The 16,028-nt window shown below is 34.5% G+C and overlaps 1 protein-coding gene across 3 annotated transcripts in view; it reads left to right on the forward strand.

Annotated features, from left to right (window-relative positions):
• The window catches only part of Ec (ubiquitin specific peptidase echinus), a 62,914-nt gene that overhangs the window by 16,993 nt on the left and 29,893 nt on the right, over nt 1–16,028 (forward strand). For all 3 annotated transcript variants that reach the window (XM_070304097.1, XM_070304096.1, XM_070304095.1), the window contains one exon: nt 1,765–2,016. In XM_070304097.1, coding sequence (XP_070160198.1) covers nt 1,792–2,016 — 225 coding nt within the window. In that variant the 5' untranslated portion in view covers nt 1,765–1,791. The remainder of the gene's footprint in view (nt 1–1,764; nt 2,017–16,028) is intronic.

Genomic DNA, 16,028 nt, shown 5'->3' on the forward strand with positions numbered 1-16,028 from the left:
CACGTTCGACGCGTCGTGGTTGACATATTATGCTCCGCTAGCGTTATCTAAAATTAGATCCGTGCATGACAATGGCCGATTTTAGTGCACGCTATCACGCAGCGACTTCGAAGGGCGTGAAATCGGCGTGTTCTTGGTTAACGCGTTCCGTGCTACGTAAATGAAAATTCCTTTCGCGCGTCGTGTCAAGGACAGTAAATCCGGGACGATACGTAGGAAGGTCAACCGGTCGGCTTATTCGCGCATGGCCAATTGGAGATATAAATGTCGCTCGTTATAACCACTTCGGAATTTTACAACAGGCGCGGTAAAGTCGCGAAAGCGGGTGAGTTTATATGATTTGTCCTTTATCGATGCAATTTCGATCGTGAAAAGCGACGGATCAATGAAATTGTTAGGCATCATTATTGTGTTCAATTTCCTGAATCTATTCTACTAAAACACAATACGATAACGACGTAATAGACGTCGTGTCTCTCAACTTTTTGCTCGTCGACATTTTGCGATTAGTACAATCTCGTTCAATTGCTGATCTTCGATAATTTAGCGCTGCCTTTTTTTGGAAATTTTTAATATATGGTAACCGAATGTGATCTAGAAAACGTAATATTATTCATTATTCAATTTACATACAAATCCATTTTCTTTTTATATCTATAAATTCTATACAAATCATTTAATATAAGTGATTGTTAATTAAATAATTTATTTCGAGCAATTGTATATAGAACAATCTTAGTTAGTAATAAAGAAATATACAATTTAGAATTGATAGCGTTTGAAAAAATTCAATTATTAAACACCTAATTTATAAATTATCAGAGCGCACTTTCGACTACTTTCATCGTTTCTGAATTCGAAAATATAAATATAGTCAAGTTACGTCTGTTTTTTTTCTTCGACTTCTCGTAATAAGCATAACGTCGAGTATGGCGGGACCTCGATGTCGGGAAAGAAATGTGACCAGAGTATCCGGAATCTGAAACACACAAGACGATGGGGCTGGCGCCGGGCTTGCTCTCGAGCACGTATTCGCTCCGACCACTTTTCTCGAGTCCTCGAAATTAACATCGTCCACTCAATCGTTCTAGCATTTAGCTATTACGATGTGGTTCTCTGCTCTTTTTCTCGGCGCGTTTCACCCTCCATATGGCTCTTTATGATGATTCCGCCTTTTTTTTTTGTAGCACTTCGGAGTGATATTTATTTCTTCACTCGTTAGTATTTTAATATCTCATTATCACTGAAAAGAAGTAAGAAATTTATTTAGGATTTTTCAAGAGATGGATTGAAATTGTAACAAATTAATATCCATGCGTTATCGATTCTTTCGGAAATACAGATACAATCATAAAATTTACAGTGCGTTTCAGTATATGTGCAAATTGATTTTTCCATTTCCCCTCCGGTAATTATATTTTGCAGTCTCCTCGTTAAGATGATTTTATGAGTTCTCGCGAATACTATGACATTAAGTTCACTGCCATAATTTAAGATATAATAAAGAAGAGAGACTTCTCCTTTCACATGTATGATATCGCAATATAATAAAGTTTTGTAGTGGTACTATTGAAAGTATCTTTGAACGATACGAAACGCTTTATTATTGATAAAAAGTATTCTTACATTTTTATTTTTATACTTTATTATAAAGAAACATTTATCTTTTAAATCGTACACGTCCGTAATTATTACGAAATTTATTTTTGCAACGCAATAAAATATATTGTTACGAATGAATATGTTTATTTCTAATGATTCCAGATGACTCTACTTTGAGATCCGTCGAGTATGACTTCTACAATGGGATTCCAGCAGCAGGCTGCATCCCAGGATACAGTGGATTTTGCTGGTTATTTGCAATCTACACAATGCCATCATGGAAATCAGACGGAAGGACAGGTGCAGAGTTGTCAAAAATCACCGCACCGAGAGCACAACAGCAGCTTCACTAGCACGAAGGGCCTCCTCAATGGGCCCGGGCAGAACAATTGTTTCCTCAACAGCGCTGTACAAGTAAGAAAAAAATTACATTAGAATATCTGCATCTAAATATCGTCACACAAATCTTGATTTATTAAATATCATAATTAAAGTTCTATATTTGTTTATTAAATTATGTTTAAAGAAATATTTATGCATGTATTATATCTCGCGAGAGATACATGTAGATTGTAATATTTTAATATTATTGGAGAATATAGGGTGTGTTTATATATATATATATATATAATTTATTTTTTATATAGAGTTTATTTTAAATACAACAATCTCTTTCTTTTCCTCTCGAGTCTATACGTGTTTTTGGAAGGCGAACTGGCGCCTCAAGCATATGCAACCCGCTACTCTAGCTTGTTACTCCAGTCTTCTTGAAACAGATAGGCGCTGGGACATATCTTTTACGCCTTTTACGGTATATAAAGTTATATTGGATCAATTACGAAGTTTGATTAATCAAATACGAGTTGGTGAACCCGATTAGCAATTAATATTTAGATATAAGAAAATAAAAAAAAAATTAAGATAATATTCAGTTATCTTTCATTAGGAAGTTTTTAAACGTTAAAGTTTTCGTGTGATAAAGCAATTGCAAAAAATTATCTCGGGTTTGCGAGTAATATAAATAATATTTAAGTAAATAGTCAAATATACAATTGTACATAAATAAAATTTGAGGCTCTGCGGTCTTTGACATTCGAGAGATGTCATTTCAGCAAGAGGTATTCCTGTTCGCTATTTTCTCGAAGACTTTTACGAGTCTCGTCGTCCCATTTATGTGTGTGAGAACGATTCATCATTAAATCTTTAAACTCGCTGTCCTAAGGGGTCTTCGAAGCATGAGTAAATATTCATGACTGTTAAGTGACAGGATACGCGGATTTTTTTTTTTTTTTTTTTTTTTTTTTAAGCGGATCGTCAGATCGCTTTTAAATCTTTCGTGAGCACATTGGTATCTTTGGGCTTAAACTTCTCGCTTTTTAATGGCTCGTTTCACAATGTAATTACTTTATTCAGTTAAGTATATCGATCACGAGTTTGAAAACTGAGAGGAAGAGAACACGTTTGTTCGTATTATTATTAAAAAGCGATCGTTAGTACCGTGTTAAATATGATTTATTGATTGAACAAGTTTCAAGAGACAGTTTCCAAAATTATAACGTTTGTATTGTGTCATTACAAACACAGATGAAATATTTACTTTTACATTTGTTACATCCATTTATGAGAAAGAGAGAAATATATATTTAATTAGCTTTCTAAAGGAGTAAATAATTCTTTTCACGACTGGTTAGAGAGCTTATTTTCTCACATACGTATAATACGACGGGTATCGGTGGGTATCGTAAAGTCGATTTTATTTTGAAAAAATACAAATGTTAATCTAAGAGAACTAACGTTTTCTGTTAGCGAGATCCGAGGTCGCTCAACATGAGGCACGCGTATCAATACCAATACCTTAGCTTACGTGACACGTGATACAAGTGTTTTAAGCGCAAACTGCGCACGCGGCCAGGGTGTGGTAACTGCTTTGTCTCGTGTTACGAATAGAAAATAAACGACATCGACGCCATCGGGGGGGTTCTCCTCGTGATCGTAGTAATAGCTTTACGACATTTGTAGTCGATGACAATATTTGCTTTATTCATAAATGCCGCGACAATCGCGTAAAAATGTTGTCTTTAATGTTATTTTTAATAATTACGCGATCGATAGACAAGTACAGATTTATATAGATACGGATGCGGAGCCGAATTGTTTATTGAATTACTGGATGATCGCGTTTCCAGGTCGCAATTTTCCTCTGCGCGATGTTGATAGACCATTTAATCGGCTTGTAAAGTTCCGAAATAGATTAAGGGAAGGATTGTGTGTACCCAGCGTACCCGGTGTATCGTTGGCGCGAGTTTACGACGGTACGAAACTTGTTTTGCTGGATTATCGCGATGCTTGCTGCGCGTAAATGCATAACGGCCTGCTGAGCATTTTCGTTTTTCGTCAAAGTGTCTGGCAATCTTTAAGTACCGGCGTTATCATCTACGGACTGACAGTCACGGTGAGTAAAGTCAGTGATAAAAATGCATATGCAGCTGGCGTTCCTATCATCTGGCGATGTAGTCATTAGCACGAATAACGCCATGATAGCACGGAAGCTCGCAAACGATAACGTCGTGTGAGCGAGTACTACACGCGTTCCCGACGTTTGTTTTAAGGCGATTATGTTAAACAAGCGTTTCTCGATGAATATTATTAATCTTTAACAGATAAGTAGATGATCAGTATGGGTGCGGGTATTCAACAAACTTGTTTGATCATTCAATTCTGCACTTTACTCTTTTATTTTAATTCAATTATATTTTCTCAACAATTGTCATATTTTTTATTTAATTTATTTTGACGTAAAATCGATATGTTATTCGAAACAAAAATCGAACATTACATTTCGATCGGCTGCATACTTTCTTTTTAACAATGGTAATTTCTTGGATTGTTTCTACGCATCGAAGATGTTGAATGTTTTGCGATGCGCGTTCATAAAAATCCTCGACCGAAGAATCACCGAGTGAAAAAGCATTTCATCGTTGGACGATCACAATCGTCGAAAAGCGCATAAACTATCGACGATCGGAGGAAAATCACAGGTTACGGTGTACCCGAGCATCTTTTATATCAAGTATAACATATTTTTCGAGTACTACGGACTGCTAAGTTCAAGATCATGCTTCTGTTTCTTATTGATTCTTCATTTTGTCGTAAAATTTAAAGAGATATGAACATTAGAAAGTCTTGTCCACATTCTCGCACATAAATAGAATCTGCAAATAATTAAAATTCATTTTCACAGTTTCATCAAACTTGTCGGAAATTTTTCAAATAGTCGAGGACTTTTATAAAATTTTGATATGTCAACAAGAGACGAGGTATTAAACTCATATATATGTATAATTCCGTAATGTGTAATGTCAAAATTGCAATAGTGGACAAAATGATGACTCGTTTGTTTGGGAAAGTTGCGGGAAAATATATTCTTCTTGATGTTAAACCGCTGGCGAGTGTTGTTTTTCCGTTACAAGTGTAGAGAAAGAATTGGTATGAGACAGTAGAGTCCTGTTTAGCTGTTTATCTTGATTACCGTACGTAACGGTGTAGCGCGATGTCCAAGCAACGTTACTTTGTCACTGGTTTATATTTTTGTATAGTAATTCGCATTTAGCAGTATATTTGTTAAAAAGTTTGAAATTTATTAGAGATAAAAGGCACTTTTTTATTTAAGTTGAATACATATATTTCGTATTCTGCAAAATAATTTTGCCATCAACCGCGCGTGAATACGACGTTTACGTAAAATGAATGATTCGCTGAGAGTTAATGTTAACCCTATATACACGTGCAGCAGTAATGGCATATGTAACCTGCTATTATTTTCGTAACACCTGTCATGAAAGGTAACAACTTGTCGATTCCAGCAAAACTTCCGGAAGCAATTAAGCTATTCTTATATTTGGAGCTATATTCACCTGTGCACCAATTGATTAATGCCATCTGTCTTGATAAATGAAAAAAAAAAAAAAAAAAAAAAAAAAAAAAAAAAAAAAATCTATCATTGTCGAATTGCAAACATTTTTATTAACTTGCCGATAAATTTGCTATTTATTTGTGTTCGGTAAAGCTCTAGTTTTTATTTATAGTTAATTAAAATTTAATAAACGTCACACATATATATAAATCAACTTTTGTTTTATCAGCTACATTAGTATAACTATTGTAAGCACATAAAAACGTGAAGCTTTTACATTTTTGGTTCTATTTGTCTTTCGGGACGATCTGTGTACCATCGTTCTCGCGTTCACACTTCGCGCACCCACGCCCCAGTTAAAGTTCAAGGTTCCTCAAGCGATCATTCTTATAAAGAGAAATGCTACGATATTCACCATTGTTGATCGTAAGTAATCGCAAAAAAGTATTGCTTGGTACGCATGTTATTTATCGATGAGCACATTTGCCGCGATAATCCGGAAGGGCTACCCTACTCACATCCGTATAAGCATTATCGTGTTAATTAACTCTTTTAGTTGAATGAGTTTTCTATTCTAATTGGTTCAACACGGCGTCGTAAAAAGGTGGAAAGCGGTGCGTGAGCCTGATGTACACACTTAATACATTTTACGCTGCTCACGCTACAATTGTTCCCATAGTGTGAAACACAATGCACTTTTCTTCTCTACTATTTGTCACCGATTGTATAGTGCTTCTACTTTACGCAGTTTCCGTATATCCGATGATCTGATTTCTACATTACAATTAGATCCTTTAAAACTCGTTAAGATAGTTAAATTTACACGCAATTAAAGCTTACGTTATATATTCTCGACTCCCATATAAAAAAACTCTGTGCATGTGGATAGAATGTTGGTAATTATATGAATAATACAAATTATTTGGGGAATTTTCCTCGGTTCTATATAAAACTTCTTGTTTTAATTCGGTTAAAGAAGGAAGCGTCGAAATCTACGCAATGATATAATTATTGAAATCGCATAATGGTATAAATTATTATATATTTAATTTCTCTAAAAAGTTTTTTATTTGTCTGAAAAATTTCAAAAATTACTTCCTAGTATGCTTTAAATAGCACAATGATTAACTACAAAAACCTACAATATTTGAGGAGGTAAAAACGGCATTGTTATCCGAGATGAAAAAAAGGACGTGTCTTGCAGCTGCCGGCACGTGATCGATGTACACCTGACCCGATCTTTCCTCGGGATTTACCCTTCGCAAAATGAAGGTATGAGAACACTGACGCGTGCCATCCGCGTCGGGGCACAGCTGTTTCGTGATTCACGTGATGCAGATGTACCTCGTGGTGTCGAATTAAGAAGATTCGTCGGAGAAAACGATCAGTAGTAATTTAACAAATCTTGATTGTCTTTATCAATTTTATCTTGCATTTTATCTTGCATTTTACCAAGCACGTTCGCGCGTATCTCTTCATCTTGACCGAATTCGAGGTTTGCCTCCATATTTCTTTACGGCAACAAGCAAACAAGTTAAACACGATCGTATGAAGAAAACAAAGCGTAGAAGCAGGAGTGCCCGAAGGATCCGTGATGTCACAAGTCGCTGGCCCATGAATCCGGGACTCATTTTGGTGACAATGGAAGAAGACGCGGAGTACACATTTATATCGAGGGCATACATGACCCTTGAGGGAAGAAACACACACACACACATTCGTGACTAATGGCGGATGGAACCTGCTACGCGATTCTGACAGCAGGTGTCTGGGAAGCGACTCTTCTGACTCATCGCCAGGTGATATCTGCTCGATGCAAGGAAGGAACCGGAAGCTCGTCCGCAAAATGCGTACCGCCTCCTTCGCTTTCGCTCGTGAAGGAAAGCGAAGCGCGCGTTTGCTTGTCTCCAGCTTTGATTTTGCGATCAAACGACCGTGTCGTTACTTTGCGCATCCTTCGAACTTCATCCGCTTCGCCACGGCTTATTAACTTTATCTTGCCGATGTCGCCGTAGATTGGTCTAATACACGATTACTCGGTATATTTTATGGTCATTCGATCATTACTATTATATGACTCACTGTTGCAGTCAATATTGCAGTTAACAGAACGATAACAAAGGTTAAATCGATATTAGTTTATTTATTACGTGGGATGCTATCGGAATCAAAACAAATGTGTGATATTTTTTTTTTATTTAACAAAAACAGAAAAATTTGATTGAAGAATTTAATCTAACTTTATTACTTTTCTTAGAACTATGTATTTATATGTGAAATTTACAGAGTCCATGAGACTAGTTTGAAATAATCTATTTCATTCACGTTCTATAAATTTTCTTTATCGTTATTAACAACTTTATTCTCCGAATCATCTTTTATTGATCTGACTTGCAGTCTCTTTAGACAACTTCCGATTATAGATTGTGAGTAAAAGCCTATGCGCGAAAACCATAAAATAATACATGATCATGTTTGTGCAACGGTCGCTTATTTGAAGAAGACGAAAGGGAATAAGGAGAGAAATGGGGGAAGAAATGGGTAAGTGTGAAGAAGACGTGAATATGGGAAAGGCAACGGTGGGGATTAAGACGGAACGAACCTAGGTGGAGAACAGAAAAGGGAGCTCCGTGTCTAAGAACCACGTGTGGGAAAAGTCTGCGATGCGAGACTGAGAAACGAGTGCGTTCGATCGTAAGTTCGCACGTGCATATGCGTGTGTCGTACACTCGCACGCACACGTAACGCATAGGGAGTACGCGCAAATGTGTCTCGATCGCCTACGCGTACGTACGATTTTTTTTTTTTTTTTTTTGCTCGGTCCCTGACACATCGTCATGTTCGTTAAATAGCATATGGAAATTGACGTGTAGTTGCAGGAAACGCGAATAAATTAGTTTTTGATTTTTTTAAATTGCCGCGATACAAACTACGTTCTTTTTTTTTTATGAATAATATTCGTTGAAAGAAAAACGTCTGAAAAGAAAATTAATTTCAATTAACTTTTCTTCAGTTACATTCATAAATAACATAGGGATAATATTTTATGAGTGTCAACTGAAATGATCCAGATATACATGTTGCATCTAGGTATACCTTGTTAGTCATAACTCACGCACGGCCTACTGTGTTAATTTGAGCTGTCTTATGGCAGGACCTATCTAAGTTCCTATCTTTTTACCCGAGCGATTTCTTTAATGTGGATCAGCCTGTGAAATCTAACGCCTTCGACGCTTCGGCGGACTTAAGAAACCCTCGTCCGTTAGTGCGTCTGTAATACAGTCTAGGTTTTAGTGGACCAGAACCGTTTCGCTCATCTCAAGTTCTGGGAACTGAGAGAAAGAGAATCTCGTCTTTACAGAAGTTGTAGCGTTCGCACATTTTATCTAACACTAGTGATAAATCTTCTCGCTGATAAACCTTTCACGTCCTTCGTATTTATTTCATGCACTAAGTGGGAATTATATATTATCTCTAAAATAAAAACTCACTAAAACAGAGCGTAAATATATTTTTTATTTATTCTACTGGAATTAATTTAAATTTTTAACTGAAAGCTGCGCTTCTTTCGCACAAAATTGTATGAATTTAATATCCAGAGAGAAAGGTCTAGAGGATTGGTTCTCTTTATATTTTTAATGCAAGTTTAATTCATGATTTTCGCGACACAAATAGCACACTTGAATTTTTAGTGTCCCGTTAAGGATGTCGTAAGACGTAAGCGTTTACCAACACGTCTGTTTTTTCGCGACCCAGTTTCAACGGCATTCTTGAATGCCATTGGGATCATAATCAGTTTGTTCGTATAATAAACGATATGCCAGAATACATGTTGAGATCATAACACATAACAGTCACTTGAAAGAATGCCGTTTAATGCGCTATATACGCGATTTATATGATCTACGAGAAAGTCACTCTAGCGTAAAATTTAGCGCTTCTTATCTAACGCTGTCAATGACATCATCGCGTACACCCACATCTCGAGCTTGGATCATCATGATCCATGTGAGTGATCACCTAGAAGAGATCGCGATATTACATGATATGATTCACGCGTTTCGACATTCTATATCTTTTGGATTGCCTTTCATTTTCATTAATAGATAGGAAACTTTAACGAAACACGACGCGCGAGCGAAATACAAGCGTTAATTTTGACGATGAAGAAAAAAGATATTTTTTTTTTTTTTTTTTTTTTTACGAAGAACTATGATCGTTCTTTTCTAACAGTAAACGTGGTTACGTGTCTTGTGCAGTGGTTAGCGCGCCTTATGCGGGATTTTAACGCTAAACGGGAGCGATGTGGGCGCGGTCGCGTGTATTAGAGTGAAGTGGCGAGTTGCACAAGTCAGGCGGAAAAAAAAGGGGAAAGAAAAGAGCGCAAGGAGTGCAAGCGGCAGTTAACTGCTGCTGATAGGCGCCCGATTATCCGTTCTTGCGGTTTTGCTGCGCTGCCGCTTCGATACATTCCTGTATTCGATGGCGAGGTACGCAAATGGAAGATATTTCCTTCTATTTTCCATTCATCGTTATTTTTCCTCCGCTTCTTTTTACTGTCAGAGCGATTAAGCAATTTTCTCATCGTTTGTAATTTTCTTACATTTTGCGCGCCATTATTCTTTCGAATTTTTATTTGTAATGGATTACGAGTTTTTCAATTATACTCACGATGTAAATATTATTTATTAATTATATTGCAATGTTTAAATACTTGTGTTAATTCTTGCATAAAAAAAAATACCCTTTAAATATCGCATGCCAGAATCTATATATATCGTAGAAAAATTATATTTATTTACGAATATAAAATAATAAGGATTCTTTGTGTGATTCGTGCTACGCGAAACTGAATTGCATTCATTGGAAAGAAAAGTCCTAACGCTTTCGGAGAACGCTAAGGATGCTGCAGGAAATTGGCGATGTCTCTTTGATGTTTTGCTGCTGTGGAACGCAATGTATTAATGATAATGATATGAAAAGTTTTTCTTATCTCGAGCTCATACCGGCGAATAATTTGTAGCGACGGGATAAGGAGAAATGAGCCGGCTTTTCAAGACACTTTGTCGAAAACACTTGTATAGCCATAAAATGCGGTTGACGCGCGCTTTTAAACTTCTTTGTGACTAAAATGAATGTACGAATTTCTCTTATTGTTAGCTTCTTATCTTTAAGTGTTACTTTCATCCTTAATCGATTTCTAAAAAGTAGTAACGACTTGAAAGATTACGATGTGGTCGAATTACATTCTACACATAATACAAGCCATTATTTAGTTACCTTCGTACGTTAAAACAAGATTTGTTTTTTTTATTTTTTAAATTCGCAAATTTCGCATAATTATGAAATCAATCTAATTCTGGACATCCTGGAAACATTATACATTTATAATAAAATTATAATTATATCTCTTTTTCAATACGTATCTGTCTTTATGTCAAAATTGTTATAATGCTCTATCTGTACTATATAATTATTGAACTGTTCGAGTTGAAAGCTATTGTAAATTCTCGTGATTTTTGCCAAGATACTTTGTCAAGAATCTTTGTTGATATTTATATAAAAATGAATATGCTGTACCAGAGCATAAACTTCTTCACACGAACGAGATGCATTAAAGCGAAGAAAAGGAAGTAGCCAACGCGGTAGCAAATACAGGGGGGCGAGTTTTGTTTCTAGTCTACTCGAAGAAGCTCAGTACATGGGCGGGTAAACATTGCGTTCGTACGAGACAGTCTCGTGGGAATCCTCATGCTGAGAATCGTTAGTACTTAAATTAACGGCGGACAGGTAATCATCGTTGTAATTTTGTTGCTCTCACGAGTCAACGCAACGCGCAGTCGCTTCGCTTTTACTGACGATTTGGTAAGGTAATGTAATAATGCGATAATACGCATTATTGTGATAATATCATCGCTAACAAGGGTTGCGTTAAATCATTATTTTTACTACGAATGCGTTATCGACGACAGCGATCGGCGAGATGTTTTAATTGTCGCGCAAGAAACAATATTATATAATTTATAGCGGTATCAGAGTTGCGATTGCGCACTCATCATATTTCGAATAAAATTTATCTTATTCAGATAGGAGCGCTTAAATTATTTGAAAATTTTTTTTTCCGTCGCAAGAACATTGAAATTTTATAACAATGGAGATTACGATCAAAAACATGACTAAAAGTTTTACATCGCGTACTTTATTTTTGAAGATATATTTTGTGCTATGCTAGATAGTAATTCACGAGAAATACACTGTTATCCATTAATCAATCTCAGGAATAAAATTAGTATCGTGGACACGGTAGCTGCCTCGCGTGGGAGTGATCGTCTGAAAGAAGTCTGGAGTCTCTGAGTCTATCCCTAAAAGTTACTTCCCTTGATTCAGCAATGACTCATTGCAATCTCTGATTTTCTACCTATTTTATATTCTATTCCTTTTAAATTTCATCTAACGGGGTATTGGAAATCAATTGAGAAATAAGTTTTTCTATGATGTATTTGTCATTAATGTGACTTTTATTATAATAATGAAACATGTTACATAGTGTGTAAAAACTCCGTGAAAGATAACAATAATTGTGATAGAATAATAGAATAGAGAGTTTTTTTTTACATTTAGACGGTGCTATCTGTTCGTAGAAAATTTATACTTTTTGATTAAAAAAAAGATGGATAATAGCTTGCAAACTTGATAATCTCGTTCTTAATTGAGGTTAGATAGAGGAGAGATTTTCTTTTGTAATAAGATAACAAAGGGAAATACAAAAGCGAGATTGTACGATGCGAAAGCGGCGAATTAAAGTGGAAAAGAAGGGAGGCGCCGCACGAACTTTTTATGCTAAATAATTCAATGGGAAAGTGAAAAACATTCATTAATATTGTAAGAAATTAAATCTTACATGATTCATAATTAGTTGTTATTTTTTAAACAAATTTTTAACATACATTTTACAATCAACTTGATTTTACAATCAATTTATGTATGTCAAGTTATGTATATCAAGTTATGATTAATTGAAAAAATAGGTAACAATTATTCAATAAGTTTTAGAAAACTAAATTATTTACGTACAATTTTTTCGTATTCAAGTGGTATAAGTAAATGATGCGAAGAGAAGAAGTGCATTGCGCCAAATGAAAAAAAATAGAGTTACATACATACACACATACATACATACATAGCGAAAGTAAGGAAGAGTGTTATGATTCCACACAGAGAGTATATCACACTTTATACTGTTTAGCATTAGGGCCAATCTGAGTACATATATGGCGGGACCCCGATATTATTAAAGCACACTTGAGTTTGGTCCCACGTGGCTCAACCACCGTGACCACGTGGTAGGCAATGGTATAGTAAAATGCCCACGAGATAGGAAAGATGGTGGTTAAATGGGAGACTAACTCGAAAGAGGAAAGGGGCAGGAGAGTGTGGAGGTCAGGTTGAACCGGAAGCCGCCACCGGAACAGCTTCTGCTTCGTAGGTTCACATGGCCAACGCTCACCCGTAGAGGTCATGATAATTTTCTCGTGTCAGTGCAAGTGTGTTCGCATCAGATAAAAAGGTAATTTCGCATCGATGCCTATTGTTTTTTCCATTCTTTCCTTTGAGTGCCAAATTCGTTCACGTAACGTTCGATTCGCCTTATTAGACTTTTACAGATTATCGTATCTTGTTGTACATTGTAGTTTCATACATATTCTGATAAAGATTTTAATTAATTTCTAATATTTCTAATGCTTAAATGTAAATAAAATAAAGAAATAAAATCCAGAAAGGAAGATAAAATTCTTGCTTAGGATAAAATCTTCAATATTTCTTAGCATTTGCAAATGAATCTTTCTCGCGATTCATCGATCAAAGTATTGTACGATCGAGTAGTCATATTAATATGTAAGAGGTAGCAATATATAAATATGTAAATGAGTATAAAAAGAGATGTCTGCACGTACACATTACGATTCAGAACTTTAATTCGTGACAGAAATTGATTATGAAAATAAATTGAATACGAGTGATTATGTTGATTACATAACGTCTAATTGTGACACACAAATACAGTTTGAATTTGAGTTTTATGGGTTATAAATATTATATATAAAAGAAATTGTATATTTTTATGATATACTGAATGATTTTTTATAATATATGAAATTAGTGTATTAAGTAACACATGCTATATACTTTGTGTTATTATGCATTAAAAATATTTTGATATTAATCCATTATAAGTGACGTAATTATATTAACTTAATTTCACAAGTGATATGTAATTTGCTATAAATAGCATATTTAATTAGTTATTATTTAATAATATTTTTGTTTTAAAAAAATTTTTAAGTTTCTTGTTTAATATGTTAAGAGGACGTATATTCGATAAAGCCAAGTGAAATATCGATTTGTTCCGACAATTGAACACAATATACTGTGAAAAAGACATTCTCTGCCGATTCATAGATTCTAAAGGTAATGATCTGTAGAAAATTGTTACGTCAAATGGAGACGTATCTGCTACTGTCATTATAAGATTAATTCAGATATAAAATTTTTTGAAGCATTTTCATAGATAATTCACATATGTATAAAAAAATAATATACTTTAAAGAAATATTTTTGTACATGTAAATTTCAGTACATATTTTTATACGTATTTACTAGAATTCATCTTTGAAACGTTTATTCTCAGCTTAATTAAACTTTTAAGAAGACATTAAATTAATATCGTATATCTATGTTAAGAAGACATTAAATTAATACCAGTCTTCTATTAAAGTAGGTCGATTAATTCGTGTAACAGTTCGAAATTTTCTCACCAAAATTTTTGGAGATGTCTTTTTTTTTTTTTAAATATGTAAAATTAGCTTGAATGTGGAGAACGATCGTCTCTCTCTCTATGGAACTGTCTAGCATTCAGCAATGTTGATTTAAATACTTCGTGGCGTGCCAACAGGTGTGCCTATTCGAAGGTTTTATAGCTGATAGCCGACAGGTATCTTCTGTATTAATAGTCGATGCTGACAAGCATATTTTATACTAAGTAGGCATATTTTAATCTATAGTATAGTTGTAAATAGTTGTTCGGTTCTAAGAAACAAATCTATTCGTCAAGAAATGCTGACAATAAGATTTTGTATATTATCTTGCAATGAAAGTAATAAACGAATTAATCTCATTAATAAGAAGATTAATATTTTAATAATAATATTAATTGCCAAACACAAAACAAAGATATTTTCAGAATGATCGATAATATATATATAAACAATTTAATATTATATATATAAAAAAATTAAAACAGATATTAATTAATATAAATAATTATAAAAAGCGCGTATATATGATGAAAAATTATATTTTACACAGTGAAATAAATCTGTTTTATTATTATTTATGAATAATTATATTCTTCTGATGTATAGATATGTCTTACTATTTTGTAACTTTCTTATTGTTCTGGTGATAACGATTTTCTTCGAATTCAATGACAATAGCTTGACGTAACCTTATTATTGTCGATCGATTTATGCGTAATGCAATATTGATTAGCAAATATCATTGATAGGGCACACTTATACATGTATGCAGTCATATTTTGTACGTGTAAACAATGCGTAATAATTGTAAATTATTGCAGTTTAGATACAATTGTTTTATTTTCCGTTATTTAAACTCTTTCTTTTTTAATATCAGAAATTCTTAAAAAGATATGATAAAAATTCGAGTTATATTAAATTTTCTTTTTTGTTGTTGTAATAAAAATACTACAAATCAAGCGAAACCATTATACTACATATAACACACATTGACAGTTATTCACAGATTTTTAAAATAATTTCTTCCTTTCTTTATGGAAGGAAAGATTGAATCGCTTTTATTTAAAAAAATCAGTAACGCAGCAATGATAATATTGATACTTATCAATATCTAATAATGTTATAAGGTTTATGGTATTACAATATAGAAATAAATTTTTCTATAAAAATGATCTCCCGCGATACGTGACTCGATATCGAGACGCGCACGTGCTCGTGCACTCGTATACGTCGTGCATGAGTAATATTGAGGTACCAGCTGTGAGTATAGTACTACTGTCACGTATTCCGTGATTCAAAATGGCGATGACGGGTCAATATCCTCGCGCTTTGGAGAACGCGGTTTCTCGGAAGGCGCGCTTACGGCCATCGTATAGTGGCGCCGCCGAGCAGATCTTTTTAACGGAAACTGGTTTGTGGATGCTGCGATCGTGGACCACTCTCCCTCACGTTTCGTTTGACCTCGGTTCGCGTCCACGGAAGAACAAAGAACCGCTCACTCGTACTAGCCAGGAGAACTCCTTCGAACATACGTAGTGTCCTAATTCTTAGGCAAATGATGGGGAATTACTTTTCAGCTTGAGATCGTTTTGCGTAAAATACAAAAAAAAAAAAAAATTTTTTTAAATGATATAATTTTAGAAATAAATATCATGTAAAAAATGTAAGTTGATTTATATTTACTGTAAGAATAGTAA

Source organism: Polyergus mexicanus, unplaced genomic scaffold, assembly GCF_030449975.1.
Source record: "Polyergus mexicanus isolate NDT 795.1 unplaced genomic scaffold, iyPolMexi1.0 SCAF_11, whole genome shotgun sequence".
NCBI classification, from domain to species: Eukaryota; Metazoa; Arthropoda; class Insecta; order Hymenoptera; family Formicidae; genus Polyergus; species Polyergus mexicanus.